Source organism: Pseudovirgaria hyperparasitica, assembly GCF_010093815.1.
Source record: "Pseudovirgaria hyperparasitica strain CBS 121739 unplaced genomic scaffold EJ05scaffold_1, whole genome shotgun sequence".
NCBI classification, from domain to species: Eukaryota; Fungi; Ascomycota; class Dothideomycetes; order Acrospermales; family Acrospermaceae; genus Pseudovirgaria; species Pseudovirgaria hyperparasitica.
In genome coordinates, this window is record NW_022985549.1 from 436,294 (window position 1) to 453,168 (window position 16,875).

At 49.6% G+C, this 16,875-nt stretch overlaps 6 protein-coding genes across 6 annotated transcripts; 2 read left to right on the forward strand and 4 right to left on the reverse strand.

Annotated features, from left to right (window-relative positions):
• Positions 1-900: 900 nt before the first annotated feature.
• EJ05DRAFT_4443 (uncharacterized protein) lies at positions 901-4,244 on the reverse strand. Its single transcript, XM_033742119.1, has 4 exons — positions 3,669-4,244; positions 3,553-3,615; positions 1,915-3,500; positions 901-1,329 (listed from the first exon to the last, which is right to left on the reverse strand). The coding sequence occupies exons 1-4, from the start codon at positions 3,934-3,936 to the stop codon at positions 1,096-1,098; spliced, it is 2,151 nt and encodes a 716-aa protein (XP_033604966.1). The 5' UTR covers positions 3,937-4,244; the 3' UTR covers positions 901-1,095.
• Positions 4,245-5,030: 786 nt separating this feature from the next.
• EJ05DRAFT_471522 (uncharacterized protein) lies at positions 5,031-6,570 on the reverse strand. The gene has a single exon (XM_033742983.1). It carries the CDS (start codon positions 6,543-6,545, stop codon positions 5,307-5,309), a length of 1,239 nt encoding a protein of 412 aa, XP_033604967.1. The 5' UTR covers positions 6,546-6,570; the 3' UTR covers positions 5,031-5,306.
• Positions 6,571-8,411: 1,841 nt separating this feature from the next.
• On the reverse strand, positions 8,412-10,097 carry EJ05DRAFT_433315 (vacuolar triacylglycerol lipase; the record flags this gene model as incomplete). The annotated part of the gene is made up of 3 exons (XM_033741603.1): positions 8,412-9,367; positions 9,421-9,826; positions 9,879-10,097. The coding sequence occupies 3 exons, from the start codon at positions 10,095-10,097 to the stop codon at positions 8,412-8,414; spliced, it is 1,581 nt and encodes a 526-aa protein (XP_033604968.1).
• Positions 10,098-11,787: 1,690 nt separating this feature from the next.
• Positions 11,788-12,586, forward strand: EJ05DRAFT_4486 (catabolic 3-dehydroquinase). Its single transcript, XM_033742309.1, has one exon. It carries the CDS (start codon positions 11,972-11,974, stop codon positions 12,497-12,499), a length of 528 nt encoding a protein of 175 aa, XP_033604969.1. The 5' UTR covers positions 11,788-11,971; the 3' UTR covers positions 12,500-12,586.
• An 88-nt stretch (positions 12,587-12,674) lies between these two features.
• On the reverse strand, positions 12,675-15,042 carry EJ05DRAFT_432773 (neutral ceramidase precursor; the record flags this gene model as incomplete). The annotated part of the gene is made up of 2 exons (XM_033741573.1): positions 12,675-14,691; positions 14,792-15,042. The coding sequence occupies 2 exons, from the start codon at positions 15,040-15,042 to the stop codon at positions 12,675-12,677; spliced, it is 2,268 nt and encodes a 755-aa protein (XP_033604970.1).
• A 421-nt stretch (positions 15,043-15,463) lies between these two features.
• EJ05DRAFT_534062 (uncharacterized protein) lies at positions 15,464-16,653 on the forward strand. Its single transcript, XM_033749162.1, has 2 exons — positions 15,464-15,638; positions 15,700-16,653. The coding sequence occupies exons 1-2, from the start codon at positions 15,602-15,604 to the stop codon at positions 16,320-16,322; spliced, it is 660 nt and encodes a 219-aa protein (XP_033604971.1). The 5' UTR covers positions 15,464-15,601; the 3' UTR covers positions 16,323-16,653.
• The last annotated feature ends 222 nt before the right edge of the window (positions 16,654-16,875 follow it).

Sequence of the window (16,875 nt, forward strand, 5' to 3'; positions counted from 1 at the left end):
TAGAGCATATGTAAGTGTGTGTGTGTGTGTGTGTGTGTGTGTGTGTGTGTGTGTGTGTGTGTGTGTGTGTGTGTGTGTATAGAGACTCTTTCTCGTAAGGGGAATAATAAATGATCCTAGGTAGGTAGGTAGGTAGGTAGGTAGGTAGGTAGATATGTATAAGCTACGTTTAGGGATTACCTTATCTATGTATATGTATGTGCGTGTAGTATACAGTGTGGTATACTTATGTAGCACGGGTATATAGTATGGGTTTATAACGTGCAGTGGGCATCATCGGGTAAAGGTATAGGCATTGTAGCGCAAGCATTACAGCATGTGTATTCAGAGTATACTATATATAAGATATAAGATAGCATATGTATAATATATGATTACCTGTTTATGGATAGATAGATTAGTCAATAGCTAAAATTAATAGACGATATCAGAGAAACCACAGAACGTAGGAAAACTGGACCAATTTCGAGGTACTAAGTAGATAGATAATCAATTCGACCAGGATAAACCACGGACCAGCAAAATAACGCAGCAAAGAACACAGGAAAAGCAAAACACACACAACAAAACACACACAACAAAACACACACAACAAAACACACACAACAAAACACACACAACAAAACACACACAACAAAACACACACAACAAAACACACACAACAAAACACATATGAAATCATCAAATTCATAAATTCATTTCTCATCTAATCCCATCTATCAATGCCTATCCGTGTTATTCATTCGGGACGGGCCCGCATTGCATCAGCCATCGTGTGATATATAACAACTAAACCCCCTAATATCCAAGTCTCGATTTAAAGCCAAATCCGTAAATAGGAACTGCGATAGTATGTATCGCTTCAGAAGCTATCCAATAGCCCATGTATTCATGTCCAGTGTCGTGGGGTGGGGGGAGGGGAGAGGGGGGAGCCGGGTATAGTGATGTGTAAAAGGTGCTATGGATGAAAGAAAGAAAAATGCAAAAGCTAAAGCACGACCATATCCGCATATTTCCTTCGTCGAGGATGCATGCATACTGAAAAAAAAAACCCCCCAGTCTCTGCACGTATGTACCATATGATCTCAGCATAAATCAATTCGGCGCACCCGACATACGCGGCTTTCGAACGAACGACTGCCTCGGACTCTTCGGGCTGCGCACACCATCCTGCGGCAGAACCTCCGACGCCGTCCTCTTCATGGGGACGCTCTCGTGCTCGGCTTTCAGTGCAGCATTCTTGATTGCATTGGCGATTGTGTTCTGTGTTGTGCCAGTTACACCCGCATAGCGAGCATAATTCTGGCCTTTGGTGGCTAATGCATTCCGCTCGACAGGTTCAGACTTGACGGGCGTTCCATCTGGCAGGGTGAGCGTGCGAGATGAAGCTCCTTTGCGGAACTGCGCGAGGGCTTGAGAGGCGGTCTCAGATTCGTCGTCCGAGTCGAGGCTGATGGGATTGAGTGGCGTTCCTGTGCCATTTGCGGGAGTGGGTTGCGGTCGAGAGGTGGTCTGTGACGGTGTGGTAGGATTATGGGGATAGCCGTTGGGATGTCGGAAGGGGTTGAAGCGGTGCGAGGTTGATGCCACTGAGGGTTTTGATGTGGTGACTTGATCGTTCGGCTTGGACGTGGGTGTGAGGCGACTCATGGCCGCCGGTCTGTGGGCCATCATGTTTGGAACCATCGGGGCCGCCATCCGAGCCATGTGAGCAGGTGGTTGCGGTGCCGCTGGAACGGAGGTATCCTTCATAGTTCCAGAGGGGGGTATTTTATGCGTGTCTAGTGATGACGATCCATTATCCGTAGGAAGAGTTGAGGCAGTACGTTGAGGCAGTCGAACGGCAAGGGCCCCGCTAGGGATCTCCGGACTGTTTTCCGTCTCAGAGTCAGGAGTGTCCAGTCGAGCGTATGCTGGTCCAGGCATCTTCTTTTGAGCCGATGGAAGTGCATCTGGCGATTTCTGCAGTGCCATGACGCTTGGTGTGCGTGGCTTTCCCAGATTAGCCGGCAGTGTTTGGCCTTCTGGCCTCAACGGTACCGCTGGTGTGGATGGGACACCGGTGGACTTGGAGGGTGAAGTGAACGGACTCTGCTCCGCTGTCGTCTTGTTGGAGGCGACGGCTCGAAATGAAGATAAGCGAGCAGGATTTATTTTCTGTGTTAATGACTTCGAGGCGACCGATACCGGTGTATCATCTGCAGAAACAGGTGATTTGGGGCTGGTGCTGTCCGAAGGCGCTGGGGTTAGAAGCGCTCTCTCATCTAGTTTAGGCAGCTTCTGTATGCGAGCAGGATCGGTAAGTCTAGTATGACTTGCCTCAAGGCTGGTGCGACTTTTGCTTGTGGGGACTGCTGTAGACGGTATGTTCATGGAACGACCACCATGTGTCACAACCGTATGTGGTGGGACATCTTGAAGCGACGTTTCCTGTACTGCCTGTGTGCGTACTCCCGACGTCCGATTTGTTACATCTTTTGCTCCCGCTCTGCTGGATGGCGTTTTTGGGGACGTTTGATGAGATGCACGGCTTTTATTCAGCACCGCAGCATTGGGTTTTCCGTCCTTACGCACAGTAGTGCCATCGGTCGCGCCGCTATACTGCTCCAGATCTTCGATAAACTTCCATACAGTCTTCCATATCTTTCTGTTGGTCGTCAATGCTTGAAATTCTTGACGTATCAGCCGCCTCATGAGAAGAATGTCGTTCTTCAAGAGATCGATGCTGCGACCATGGTGCTTCGATATGAGACACGCGACAGCAATGATTTCAATTGGCGCGAAGTTCTTCGCGTGCGAATATCCATTATTTTGGAAGGTCGAGGGGTATGTATGATTTATGTCTCGGAAGATCTCAAAGACCTTGCGCATATGATTTCTTGTAGGTGGATCTAGCGGCGGCGCATTCTTGACGAAAGTGCCCAAGGCGCTGTAAGCTCCTCTGAAGACAGGCTGGCCATCTGGACTCGACGAATGATACATCTCAATGATCTGTGCAAAACACGTGAGAACATGTCTGAAGCCGCCTGATCGGTCTGTTGATGCGAGAGTGACGATGTCAGAGAACTCGGCCTCGAAAGACCTTGCCAGATCCTGCCAAGGACCATTTGTCGCTCGGATCTTCTCAGCTGGTGAAAGCGGCACACCCATCTGGACCCTCGCAAAGCACTCCTCCTCCATGGCTCTTGACAGGCTTTCATACTCAACGCAAATGAACTCTTTGTTCCGGAAAGTCCTCTTCCAGGAGTCAGGCAGGATGCGTCGGCGAGCAGAAGTGTCGTCGAGACGCTGGCAGTAGTACCAACTTCGACGGTCCGTGTCATGGCATGGTATCTGACCAGACATGAACAGCGATACCGAAGTCAATCGTTGCTTACCGTCGACACATATACGTCTCACTAGAGGACCGTTCGGACCGTCTTCTCTGATTGTGTTGAAGATAATTGGAGGCACATAGTAGTTCTCTATGAGTGAGTCAATGAGACTTGACATGCGTTTGCCTGGCACGTGTTAGTTATGGTCCCATGCAAGAGTGGGTAGAGGTATACTCACGGGTCCAAACGACGTCGCGTTGGTAATCTGGATTGAGATCTAGGCAAGTGGTATTCAGTAGGGCTGCGTGATAAATTAGCATCAGTAAAGTTAAATTAGAAGATCCGGAGACTCACTTATTAGATCTTCCATATTACGCCTCACAATAGACGGTTCTTGAAGGGCGCAACTCGCCTTGAACTCGTCAGAGTCCAATGGCTCAACATCATCGTCACTCTCAGGATCTTCATCAGCTATTGAAGGTGCTCGGATTGTTGCATTTGGCTCAGGCTGATGCTGGGTAGGTGTTGCAAGGGAAGTACTCCCATGAGAAGTATGGAGTGAATTTCTAGCGGTCGACAAAGACGGGGCAGAGGGCCGCAGATTGATTGCCGTAAACGACATTATAGTCAGATGGCACGAGGCAACTCAAGATCTCACACTAGTCAGTGGAGTTGAAGTTGCGCTGCCAGGGTCGTGTAGGTAGATAAAGTGTTGAGACCAGATGGGAGGGGGGGTGTTTGGCTCTGCGGACAGACGCGCCTTGCCACTGTACTACGCAACACCTGGTCTCCTCTCCAAGATCCAAACTACAACTAGAAGTGCTCTGCCAAACGTACAGGGATGCAAACAGACTACCAAACGGAGTCTAGCTTGGATATATTATATTTATACGCTACCAACTATTAAGCTGATATATAAGAATTTTTAGGGTAAGAATTCTACCGTACAAAGGGTGGGAATAACTGGCCCTTATATAGCCATCATGCTAGTCACGTGCATGATCTTTTTTCAAAACTTGGCTGCAGAAACTCTTACCATTTTTGGTTTAGTCAGCCACCAAAAAACCTGAAAGTCAGAGAAATTAATGACTCATGCCCTCCTTGATCCAATCAAAATAGCTTACAGGTCCATTCTTTGCCACACACTGTCCTGCTAATTTGCGTCATTATATATTACGGCTCTAGAAACTTCTACAACGTAATAGTAATATAACATATATCTCATGCTATAACTAATGCCGTTTAGTTAATGTTTTGAAGTAGTATTACCATGAGTAAGTAGTAGAGTGATCTCTTCTTAATGCGTATCCATTGATGTATTATTAGAGATACACATCCTAAAGCAAGCAAAGCTAAGCAAGCGAGAATGCTTCGATTCCCGAGTTGGACTTTGAAGCCTGTAGGTCGTCTTATTTAGGTTTAGCTTACATGCCAAGCCAGGCTTGGATTCGTAGACTCATATTTGATATATATTATATATATAGTAAATATATAGTATGTAAATACATAAGCATATATTGATATATAATGTGGTTTAAATCCCGGACTGAAGACTATGACTCATACTGTATGGCTCACAATATATGTCTCCAAATACATAGTCTCTTAGTATACTGATTGGAAGAGCAAATAGAATCAATAGGCTAAGCCTATTGGAGAGCATTGACTGGCTTACTTGCGAAGGAAGGAGTCCTGAGTACTCCCTAGCACTGATAAAATGTTTCAAGGTGCTCATCTATTTCTTCTGTATACTGCTCCTAAGTATCATTACCAATAATCAAACTACTCTCATCACCACTTTACGAGACAGCCTCCCAGAATGCAACAACAAAGAGCTAGGAACACCGTTATCGAATGAAGTAAGCACAAAGGGGTTCTTCTGACTGAGCAAGGTGAGGATGAAGATGTTGTAACACAATTTCGATGAGTTGTAATTATCAATTCTTGAATCAACCCTACGTCTGCTTCCCGGTATCATCACCAACTGCCTGACTACGTTGTCGACTTTCGCGTTTCCAGCTTTCGAGGCCGTCTCGTAGCGCTCTCTGAGCTTGTCTTGCTGCTCAAACTCCTTGTTTCCAACTTCCTCGGCTTTCGTCTCTCAGGCGCCGACACCGCTGGCGGTTTGTTTTCTTTGTTTTCCGACTGTGGGCTCGACTGCTTGCCCACCTCAGTATTTTGTGATTCAGTCCTTGATGGCTTCTTTGGCGCCGTCATAGGCCGTTTTTCACCCTGAGAAGTCTTCGTCTCGTCTGTTCTTGTAACACGAGGCGCCTCTTTGGGTTTCGGAGGTTCCTTCGGTCTGGGCGCTTCCTGTGGTTGCAGTGACTTCGGCTCCGAAGACTGTCCATCGGTGCTAGGCCTTGAAGCCGGAATCGGCAACGTATTTTGCGAACTCTGAACCTTCTCACCAGTCTGCTGCGATCCCTGAGTAGGACCCCCTCCCCAACCGGGCAACGAAGCTCCTAGTCCCCCCAGCCCCATCGCAGCACCAGCCTGCTTCATCGATGGCATACTAGGAATAGCTGGCAGACTCGGCACTGACGGCCTCCAACTCGTCATGTCCCTCACCGACTGTGCCCACGTCTGCGGCATATCATCCGGTGCCTCGGCCTTCATCCTCTCAAGCTCCTCCTTACTCGGCGCTTGCGTATCCTTGGTCTGCATCACCATCTTCTCCAACGCCCTCTTCTGTGCTGGCGTCGAGCTCCAGTTCGGAAAGTCACCCACCACGCTCCGTACCCCGTGGCTTGCCAGCTGGCCCAGATCCCACATCGGCCCATGCAGCGCCCCATATGCTGCGCCGATACCCCCGCCCAATAGCCCCGTCACCGTTGCAACGAGCCCGCCGACGAGTGCCCCCGTGATTTTGCCCAATGTTACACCTGGCAGAACTCCGAGCCCAGCTCCGGCAGCGAGGCCCTGGAAGGCGCCCGATTGTGTATACTTGGCTGCCTTGCCGAAGGACTCGGCTTCAATCTCTTTGTTAATGGACTTTGCGAGGATCTCCTCGCGCGCATTGGGGTCGCCGGCGGCGTTGGCGGCCTGTCGTAGTTCCCAGGCTTTCTGCATTGCTTGCAGTGCCATGCTGGCGGATGCGCCTGAATTCTGCTTAATCTCGCGCTCCGAGATGAGTTGGGCATTTTGTGGTGTCGTATTGCTCATCTTGGACGGAGGTTGAGAATCGGACTTCGCGGTTGATGGTTTGGCTTGTGCCTGTGGTGATGGCATTTTTGGTCGAATATTACAGAGTATCGTTGTCAAATCGTCGTTCTGACGTTTGGAGGGCAGGGTTGTTGTACAGGGGCTGCGCGGGTACGTCATTTGGCGAGAAACAGGGATGAAGAAACGTAGGATTCTTGGCGCGGACGAAATCCTGTTTCGGGACGGCGCATATTTGGGGCAAAGAACAAGGCTGTATTGAAATAACGAAGGTAAGTTAAGGTTAGTAAAAAATAGTCGAAGGTGTGGTTAAAACTCGACAGAAGAATCAACACGTTTCCATCAATCTACCTGTATGTACCAGCCTCGCCAACCCCTGAGCATTTCAGAATAGCGACATCGTTATAAACGCCTTGCTAATGCCAAGAGGTACCACCCTCTGTAGAGCAATTCTCGGCTGGACAGATGGCGATATAATCTTGTAGGTAAATGTACAGTCCAATCTACGATAAACTCAGTGATCAGTTCTGTAGACGACAGAGTGACGCACCACTCCCTCAAACCCGATCATAATGCCGGCCCCCCTTAAGAAGAACTTGCCTCGTCACTGATGAGTTACAAAGGCCATAGTAGTCTATCATAGCTGTACAAGTCACCTCCCTTTTATACACAGTAACCTAGATTCTACAGAACTATTTGTACACTAGACCATATCTGCCCTATTCTGTCATTGGTCCTGGCACTCCTTGCAGATTAAGTTGAATTTATTACCATTCTACTCATCATATCCATCCAGTGTTCGTGTTGTATCTCCCAATGACCGCTTCTTGTCTCACAAGATATATACCTCTTACCTCTACTGCAACGTCTACATTATGTAACAAACTTTAGAGATCTATAAAATAGGCTAGAAGAGCAATGTCGTATGTTTTCGAACCTTGAAATTCCAATATCTACTAAGATAGCTTCATCTTCGAGGAAGAGAAGAGGATTTCAATCTCCTGATTCAAACACTACATACACGAGCTACCTCTCTGAGAGTAGCTCTCTCCAGAGACCCTTCTCTTTTTTCATTAAACTATATTATGATCACCATACGATTCTAGAGCTAGTTATACTTGCAGCGCCTCTTAAAGAATGCAGCAGTGGCAAGAGAGAAATTCTTCTTCAGGCTCATAGACGGCATGACGATGAGAGATTAGTAGTATTTGTTATCAGTACAGGGATGTCATAATTCTAGTGCGACTCCGCAGAGGCTGCTCTGATACTCTCGGTCCCTGGACTGTATCTGGCTATATTTCTATCTCTGCGAAATTTCTGTACTGAAGTGTCCAACTGAACAGCGGTCGCTGTAGGGACGCTCTTCAGTATACATACGTCATTAGAGATTACTAATACCTCGCGCAACCACGATGCTGTAGAAAATTTCTTACACTACTATTGATCGTACTCTTGATGGGCCTAGTATCCATATGTATCATCACTATTCTGGTCACTAACAACGGCTATACTTCCAAGCCAAAGTACAATTAGTGGTTTAAGCACACACTTAAAGTGCTGAAAGAGATCGATACACTAAGTTTATAGCGGTAGACAACTTGTGAGAATCCCGATTTCTTACACTTTACTTCACTTTTTATCTTGTGCCTAACTGTTAAAGCTATTGTTAGCACTTATATCATTTATATAGATCTTGTGCCTCTCTTTACATTGTTTATTTCATGTCATTGGTTTGATGGCGAAATTGGTGAAGATGTAAAACGGGTTAATGGTTGATGGTGAGGAGTTGGAGGTGTGTGACGTGGTAGTAAGACATCGGAGGTGGAACAATATCGAGACAGATCGATAATTATAGGAATATCAAACACTTCTATAGCAACGCAAACGAGACTTCAAACCTCCCACCACTCGAAACAGGGTATCAAACGGGTCGCATCACTGCCGCACCGACCTCCCAATCTGCCAAATCACATTACACTGCCCCTGCGTCACCGAACTCACCGTCTCCATCCCCGTATTCGAATTCTGAAACAGCACTCTAGTCCCATAATTCCCGCTCCCACCCGTTCCATACGCCGCCCAGCGCGGTCGACCTGGGGGCATGTACGTGTTCGGGTCATAGCTACGAATCATGCTGGCCCAGTAATTCTGAATATCCGTGCCGGCCTGCGTGCTGTGGCCGTCCGTGGCGAATATGTCGCCCATTTCGGCGACATGTGTCGCGGCGCCGACGTCCCAGCGGTACACCCAGGTCTTTGCGTTTGCGGGCTGGGTGTTGGGGTAGTCGGCATACACGAACCCGCGGGCGAAAGAGAGCGCGGGACAGATATATTTGAAACGGCCGAGCATGTCGGCCGCGTACTGCGTGTATGTCCCGTCGGAGCCGGGTCCGGAGAAGACGGTGTGGAGGTTGTTTATGTCGGAGTCTGTGATCTTGGGGAACTGGGCTTTGATGAAGTCGTCTGCGTTTTTTTGGGTCTGTTGGGGCCTTAAGCCTGCATTAACAAAGCTGTTTCCTTCATTAGACGTGCTTCCGAAGATTGCTGGCACGCGCACAAAGTGTTTGGCGTCGAGTTCCCCGTAGGTATAGTTTGCAATTATCCTGTTGTCAATGGAGGGACCCCAGAAATATATTGGTGCTTGATTCGTGCCAGGAAATGCGGTGGGGACGGTTTTGGCTTGTTGTTGAAAATATGTCACATTCTGCCTACGTAGACAGTCGAGAGTGGACGGGGTTCCAGAGCATTTGGTAGCTACGACGAGGCGGTCATATTGAAATTGGGCTTCAGAAATCGTCAACAGTGGTGGTAGCGATGGTGCTTGAGACGCAATAGCGTGGAAGAGGTTGTCGTTACGACCACCGTATGCTGTCAGATGGATGGCGACTGAACCTGCTTGCTGTCAGATAGATGGTCACCGAACTGCTAGACAGATGGTACTGGACCTGCTCCCGCACTGGCACCATCAAGGAATACGTGGCCTGGATTGCCGCCAAACTGCGCAATGTTCTTTTGAACCCACTGGAGAAGCTTCCTCTGATCAAGGATACCAGCGTTTGTGGCGGCTGTATTGCTGTTGTAGATCTCGGATGAGGCCAGGAAACCATATACTCCCACACGATAATTAAACTGGACCACTACAATGTTGTTTTGAGCAGCTCGCATCAGACCAGTCGCGTTTCTGTTTCCGTCACCGTTGTCGTTGAACCCTCCGCCCTGGATATAGACATGTACAGGGAGCTTGCTAGTTGTCGTCGCAGCTGTAGGTGCCCAGACATGAACGTATAGGCAGTCTTCAGCGTCTTGAGTGTTAACATTATCACCCACTCCGATACAGGCTGTGCGTTTGGTCTGCAGATGATTAAACACCACTGACCTACGAAAGCTGAGAATTAGCACCTACCGATATGGCATCCTGCGTACCGCTTGTAGTCGGTGGATCCTGCGGCGCTGCAAATCTAAGAGCTCCAAGGGGCGGTGCAGCATATCGCATGCCAAACCATGTCGAAATGCCGTTTGCTTGAACCTGACCTTGGTATTTGCTATATCCCAAGTCTACAACAGTCTGAACTGCGAGACTTGGCCCAGCGAGGAGGGTGAATATAGTTGCAAGAGTAAACATTGTAATGTAAAAAAGTGAGCAGCTTCGCGTTAATAGATGTGCTGCATCTAAATAAATCTCCGACCACACACTCGGCCATTTGACGTTTATATCGGTATTGAGGTCTAGACCATTAACGAGCCATCCGACGACGGCAGTTGATTCCTCGAGGCGCAGCACAGCACCACTTTGTTACTGTATTCAAGGCGGCCAATTCACTGGCATTAGGATACCAGACTTGTCCGTGCAGCTGAAGGCATGTAGCGAATGAGAACACATCATGGTGTTTGCGCATGCAAGCTGACAGTACTGCACCGGTCCGGACCTGACACAGCAGGCATTTATTGCGATGGGTTCTCAGTCTAGACGTTGTCCCGTCCTTGAATTGGCTCCGTGATGCCGGCGTCAGCTACACATGGAGAAGGTTTTCCTAGAATGATTGCTGACTAGGACTGCATGTGGATAGATAGGCCTTCTGGGGTGGATAGCCGTATCAAGTGACAACCTTCGTACTGTTGATGACAACCTGTGGGAGGTATCGTGTGGTATCCAACCACGCCAAGAACAAAAGAAGGAGTTTTGGAGTTGCCGCGAACCCGCAGTCTAATATTAGGATCCAGGAGTCAGGAGAAAATTGAATCGGCCAGCTAGCGCGGGTGATATTTTGGGCAGAACAACTAATTAGTAACCGCGCTCAGGCATATAATTAACACGTTGGTTTATAGAACTCGGAAATAGCCCCAGCCTGAGAAATATTACTGTCTGACTACTGCATGAATGGTTCAAAACTGCCACGTGTGCCTCGAAGTGATACCTTCTAGCAGGCCTTTCGCAGGTATTCGTCCTAAATAGGACCGGGGCCAGGGGCCCGGAGCCAAATATATGTCCGGGCCTCGAGGGTGTTGGAAGCGCGCATGATGAAAAGTAATGTAACAGTAAATAGACCATAAGTCATGAGAGGGTAATCTGATGACGGCCTTCTAGCGTTGCATGCCATCCCAGATGTCAGGGACAAGGAGAGTAGGGGTGGGGTAATGCTGGGTATTTTCGTCGCCTGACTCGTGTATATATATATATAGAGTATATGAAATGCCTATTGCAGGATATGTGTCAGTTTCACCCAGTCAGGATATGGACAATGCTGGGAGCACCACATTCGAGGTATGGGTGTGTACTGGGAAAGCCATTTGCGTTCATTGCTCTCTTGTTGCATTATTGTCAAGGAGGAGATTGTCAAGGAGGAGACAACGGCGAAATCCAGCACAAAATGAGACCGCTAAGCTAACCTATAACGGCTAGCATCGCTTCCGACCCCATGCCCGTGTCTCATTCGTCACTCGCGAAGAACCTAATACTGATGTCACTACTCAAATTACTGCACTATATGTCCTCCATCTGCACTACTAGATACCAAATATCTGGCATATCGTAATTTAGAAGAAGGGAGGCGTAGTTCATTTCTTTGGATATCAAGATTATTCGGTTGTATGAATGTGAATGGCAGAGGGCCCCGCTAGAACTTCTCATGCCTCAGTTCTTCTTTTATATCATAGACCGTCGCAACACTATGGTAATGAAAAGATCTCGAACAGACCTCACTGGCATTCGAAAATCTTGCCCTGACAGTCGAAAAGATACTACATGCCCCCATGATTTCGATTCCTCACCAAACTCCGGAGTATGCCGTGAATATCCGCCCTTCGATACATCCTCAAGTCCCGTCTTCACTGCCGCCGTCAAATACACCTCCGCACCCAATACCCACCCCATAGTGACAGCATTGATAAGAAACAAGAAGCCATAGCCATAATCTCAAGAATCCCCCTCCTAGACCCTAGTCACATAACCACAACCACAACCACAAGCCCATCCACATCCACAGCACCAACCACACCATGTCAAAACCCCACATCCTCCTCCTCAATGGCCCAAACCTCAACCTCCTCGGCCTGCGCGAACCACACATCTACGGCTCCACAACCCTCCCCGCTCTAACCACCACCCTCAAATCCCACGCCTCCACTCTAGGCCTGCACCTCACCGCCTTCCAATCCAACCATGAAGGCGCCATACTCGACCACCTTCACAGCCACTACCCGCAAGCCCAACTCCCAACCTCACAAACCCCTCACACCCCCTTCGACTTCATAATCATCAACCCCGGCGCTCTCACACACACGAGTATCGCGCTCCGCGATGCGTTGCTAGGTATTGGGGTGCCGTTTGTCGAAGTGCATGTGAGTAATGTGCATGCGCGCGAGGAGTTTCGGCATAGGAGCTTTCTGTCGGATAGAGCGGAAGCGGTGATTTGTGGGTTAGGGGTGTGGGGGTATGAGGTTGCGGTCGGGTTTGCGGCGAGGTATCTTGCGGCGAAGGGGGTGCTGGGCGCAGAAGGAAAGGGCGAGGGGCAGGAGCTGGGGTGAACGATCGGCGAGGATGGGCGAGAACAGAAGCGAGGATGGGATGTTGAAGATTGAGTTCTCGGGGGTTAGGAATATTGGGAAGGAGAAATATAGATTGGCACGCTCTTGTAGATCGACAAAGAGGAATGAAAATGGAACACGTCATATCATATAGAAGAGGAATATACAAGCACACCTATGAGATGGTAAACTCCCCACTTGTCCCCTCAAAAGCACTGATGCTACCAAACAACGGCTTCGAATCACCGTAGTATTTAACACGGTACTTCCCAGCGTCTGTCGCGCTGTTCGTCTCCCACGTAATAGTCACCTCCGAGAAGCCTAGGGCCTCGTTGGTGCGCTTCCACTCGTATATCAGTTCCCAGTCTTGGTCGTCCCGGACACGCGTCCATGTACTGCCAGATTGCTTCTCGATGGCCGCGAACGTGTTCTCTAGACGGAGATTGTTGCGTGGATTTGCGCCTTGGAATGTGACTTTGACAGCTGAGCCCTTACTATATAATGATTGGACGTCGGTGATGACTTGGCCGAAGGATTTGCCGCCAGCTGCATCGAACACAACGCCCGTGATGAAGCTGAGTGCACGGTCGGTGTTGATAGGCGGGTCTGGTCCGCCAGGCGGTGCAGAGGTCGACGAGTCGGAGAGGTAAGGGAGGAAGGTGCTAGTGAGATTGATATATGCATTTAGAGTATGGGGCCCATACAAGGTAGATGCGCCCTCATATCGCTGAATGTTGTACTCCTCCTCGGTGGCAATGTAGTGGGTGTAGGAATTGGCTGGACCACCAAGCACAACTACAGGGTCTGAGCCAGATGGGACAATGTCTGTAGAGGCCTTCGCGATAGCTTCTTTCCAGCGACGACCGGACATTGTGGTCGCCTCTCCGGGACTTACGATGATAAGGAGCTGGCCGACGCGCATCATCTGGATGTCGACGATATTTGGTGTCCATTCGTATGGGATGTGTATCTCACCCACATCAAGAAGGATCGGCTTCTCTCCTTGACAGGCCTTCTGCTCTGGACCGGGTTCTTTAATGACAGCCTTGACGACTTCCCAGAGAGGACTGGCGCTGGGTTCACCGTCATCGCCCTGGGTGAAGTCGAATGCGCCAGGACCATCTGAGGTCCCTGCTGCGAAAGAGTATCCAAGAGCTGCAGCACACGTCTTGACAATCGTGCCATTTGGATGTGCGAACGTGTAGTTTCGCATGTCGTTATACGTATGAAACGATCGAATTCCAGTACCACTGACTGGCGTTAAAGAGCCACCGTAGATACCCTTCGCGCCAGTAAACTGTCGAGTGCCAATCTCAAAACAGCTCTTTGCGCCCGCATCGTTAAGACCGAAAAATGGGCCTCGACCATGGCAAGCTTGACTTGTACCACCGCATGTACTGTTTTCGTAAGTGCACTCCTGATTCGAACCATCTTCGCACCAAGCACCGTTGACATTTGGCGTGGTATCACCGACGTTGGCTTGAGAGAAGCCTGCGACAAAGCCCTCGGCGGCATTGGAGTTTGACTGCATGTCTTTCTCGAACAGATAGGCAGCGACGCCCTTGTTATCTCCGGCCACGATAGAATTATTTCCCAGTAAAGACGTTCCGTGAACAGGAAACCATGTGAGAACACCGACATCTTTCCCATCGCTGTCTCTGGTGAACTTGACAAGCGTCATAGTCTTGTCAACATTATCCGCGTACCGAGCTCGTTCTGCTGATGGATTGGCCATGTACGCATATAGACTGCGATTGATGGCAGAATCCTTGACTTGGCCAGTCCCGACGCTGAGACGGCCTTTCGTCAGACTTTCATGTGCCCGTTTGATAGAGAGCACAGCGCCATCGACGATTGCTTGATAGCTCTGCTTGTCAAAACCCTTGCTGGTGATGGTGGGCAGTAGATAGTTTAACCATGCCGCAGGTCCAGAATGAGAGTGTGTTCCAGTGACTGCAATATTCTGACGATTATATACTGAATATTGCGGGCCCAGCGCCGCCACACCTTTCAGAATACCATCCCGGATGGCAGTATCTCCCGACTGTGTATCTAGCACAAGATAAACAATCCGTTGTGCAGTGTTGTCTGGGTCGCCGACGATGAAGGCCCTGGAATAAATCCGCTGCCGAAGTCCACTTCCGATTTGAGAAGTGTTGGCATATCCCATGAGGTTTAGTTCGACAACTGGTCTGCATCCGCATCAGTATTCAGTGGTGCTCTAGATGGCAGGGTCCCACTTTGCAGACTTATGCAGCCACTCTGTCGCCCAGTGATGGAATGAATACATACCCAGTGATATCCGCCTTGCCAACGCCGATCATGTACTCAGATCCTGCAGCTTGTCTAACCATCTCTTCATGCTTGTCGCCAAAGATGAACGATTGCACCCTAGAATATGTGCTTCCACGCTCTGTAGCGCCTTCATCCTGCCAGTGCCAGTAGTCCACCTCTGGCAGCCCTCGTGTGGACGCAAGTTGGACGATGACCAGAAGAGCCAGGCAAGATGCCGCGAGAGCGGCTATGAAGTGTGTGCGAGCCATCTTTCTTCTCGGAGCAGCACTACCAACGCTAGGAGGAATTGCATGGCTGCGGCCATGGGGAGTTTTGTATTCCTCAATGTTGAACAGACAGGGTCGCTTAACGGTAGCGATCGACGAGGAGTAGGACTCGGTGGAGTGGCGGTCGTCGGATGTGAGTGGTGATCAGGGAGATTGAGCCGGTGGTGTTGTTCTTGGATGGGAAGGTCATGGTCATTAGCAGGCCGGAATTCAAGGTTGCGGCCGACTTAGAGGCGTCATTGGAGCAGGCCCGCCCCCGCAAATTGGGCTATATCGGCTACATCGATCGACCTAATTTAGCTGCACGTTCAAGCAAGGGACAGCCCGTAGGATCACGAGCCACCCAGTGGAACCGCATGGATGGCAGCCAAGCCGAGGCGCCGAAGCTACTTTTCTTTCACACCACACCTTGATACACTTTGCAGATCATCAAGTTTCACAGACTCATCCACCTTCACCTCCACCTCCACACTCCACATCGTACTAGTCAGTCAGACATCCGATTCCGAATACTCCACACTACACCTGCTTCCTGCCGACCATGTCTCTAATCAACGAGTCGCACGACTCCCTCATCTGTACGACTTTCCTCCCTCACTCTGGGCCCTTGCGCGTATAGCTGCTGATCGCAAACCCCAGACATCGACCCCGTGCCCACAGAAGCAGACTACGTGATTGTCTCGAACCTCATATCCGACGAACTACGGACCGTCGACACATCCGTCACACACCCGCTCCTCCCCCATGCATACGCTCCGCGGTACCCGGAGCTGTTAGCCAAGGAACACGAGCGCATAGAGTCTGGCGCGGATCGAGAAGTCGGCATAAATCTAAGCCGATATGAGGCGCTCGAGGCACCGCAGAACACATCTCCTAATAGCGACGAGAAGAACCCACAGTTGCTTGCGCAATGGCGTGAGACACTGCAGAAGGCGTATGCGTCGAGTTCGTATCTGTCTTGGCGACAGACAAATCTTGGGCTGTTGGAAAAGTATGGGAAGAATCAATGGCTGATTGGGAATTCGCAACTCGAGGACATATTGAAGGGGCTTGAGACCGAGCTGGCGGAGACTCGCGCTCAGGTTGAACGGATTGAGTACGAGAGGCGGGCGCAACAAGAGGCTGTGTCGGGTGAGATGGCGACATTGGACGACACGTGGAAGAAGGGAATTGGAAGAGTCATTGAGACGGAGGTTGCTGTCGAGGGACTGAGAAGGGAGATCGTCGAGAGGAAGAGGGGTGGTGCTATTATCGCATCTTGAGGCATCGCGGATCAGAACAATAAGGGACAATATGGAGCATCAAGTGGCAACACCAGGACGTGCCTAGTATGTCATTTACATCAATATGAGCTCCGAGCTTGCCGCAAAAAGCGACAGCGGACGATGATGCTTTCTAGTTATAGGAAGTACATCACTCCGGTTCCATCCTAAGGCGCTTAGTGGTTACAGTGTGTCGTTGCCCATAAAAGACTGCTGGTGCTCACAGGTAACCATACCAGTGTCACCACCCCTAGTAATGTAAATAGACGCAAATGCGCGAGCAATGTAAGCATATAGACGTGGAAATTGACACGATAACATAAATAATATTCATGCTAAATGAAAACGCCTCGTCAGGAATCCGTCAGACTGCTCGCCATCTCACCACCAACATTTCGTACTTCCACGGCCATGGTACGAAAACACACACATGCCACACCCACCAAAGTTTCATCCTCATCTCCAGGGTCCGCTTGACCATGGCAAGTTTCTGATTCGAGCTTCGCCCTCTCAGTTCGTGATCGCCTCATATCCACTGCCACTGTTGTGTGCT

What these genes read in the sequence shown, in the direction of transcription:
- EJ05DRAFT_4443 (XM_033742119.1), bottom strand. Translation starts at nt 3,936, where the DNA reads ATGTCGTTTACGGCAATCAATCTGCGGCCCTCTGCCCCGTCTTTGTCG. An exon ending in TAATATGGAAGATCTAATAA is followed by an intron (nt 3,616 to 3,668) that starts GTGAGTCTCCGG and finishes TTTATCACGCAG; the next exon opens with CCCTACTGAATACCACTTGC. An exon ending in ACGCGACGTCGTTTGGACCC is followed by an intron (nt 3,501 to 3,552) that starts GTGAGTATACCT and finishes AACACGTGCCAG; the next exon opens with GCAAACGCATGTCAAGTCTC.
- EJ05DRAFT_471522 (XM_033742983.1), bottom strand. Translation starts at nt 6,545, where the DNA reads ATGCCATCACCACAGGCACAAGCCAAACCATCAACCGCGAAGTCCGAT.
- EJ05DRAFT_4486 (XM_033742309.1), top strand. Translation starts at nt 11,972, where the DNA reads ATGTCAAAACCCCACATCCTCCTCCTCAATGGCCCAAACCTCAACCTC.
- EJ05DRAFT_534062 (XM_033749162.1), top strand. Translation starts at nt 15,602, where the DNA reads ATGTCTCTAATCAACGAGTCGCACGACTCCCTCATCT. An exon ending in GTCGCACGACTCCCTCATCT is followed by an intron (nt 15,639 to 15,699) that starts GTACGACTTTCC and finishes CGCAAACCCCAG; the next exon opens with ACATCGACCCCGTGCCCACA.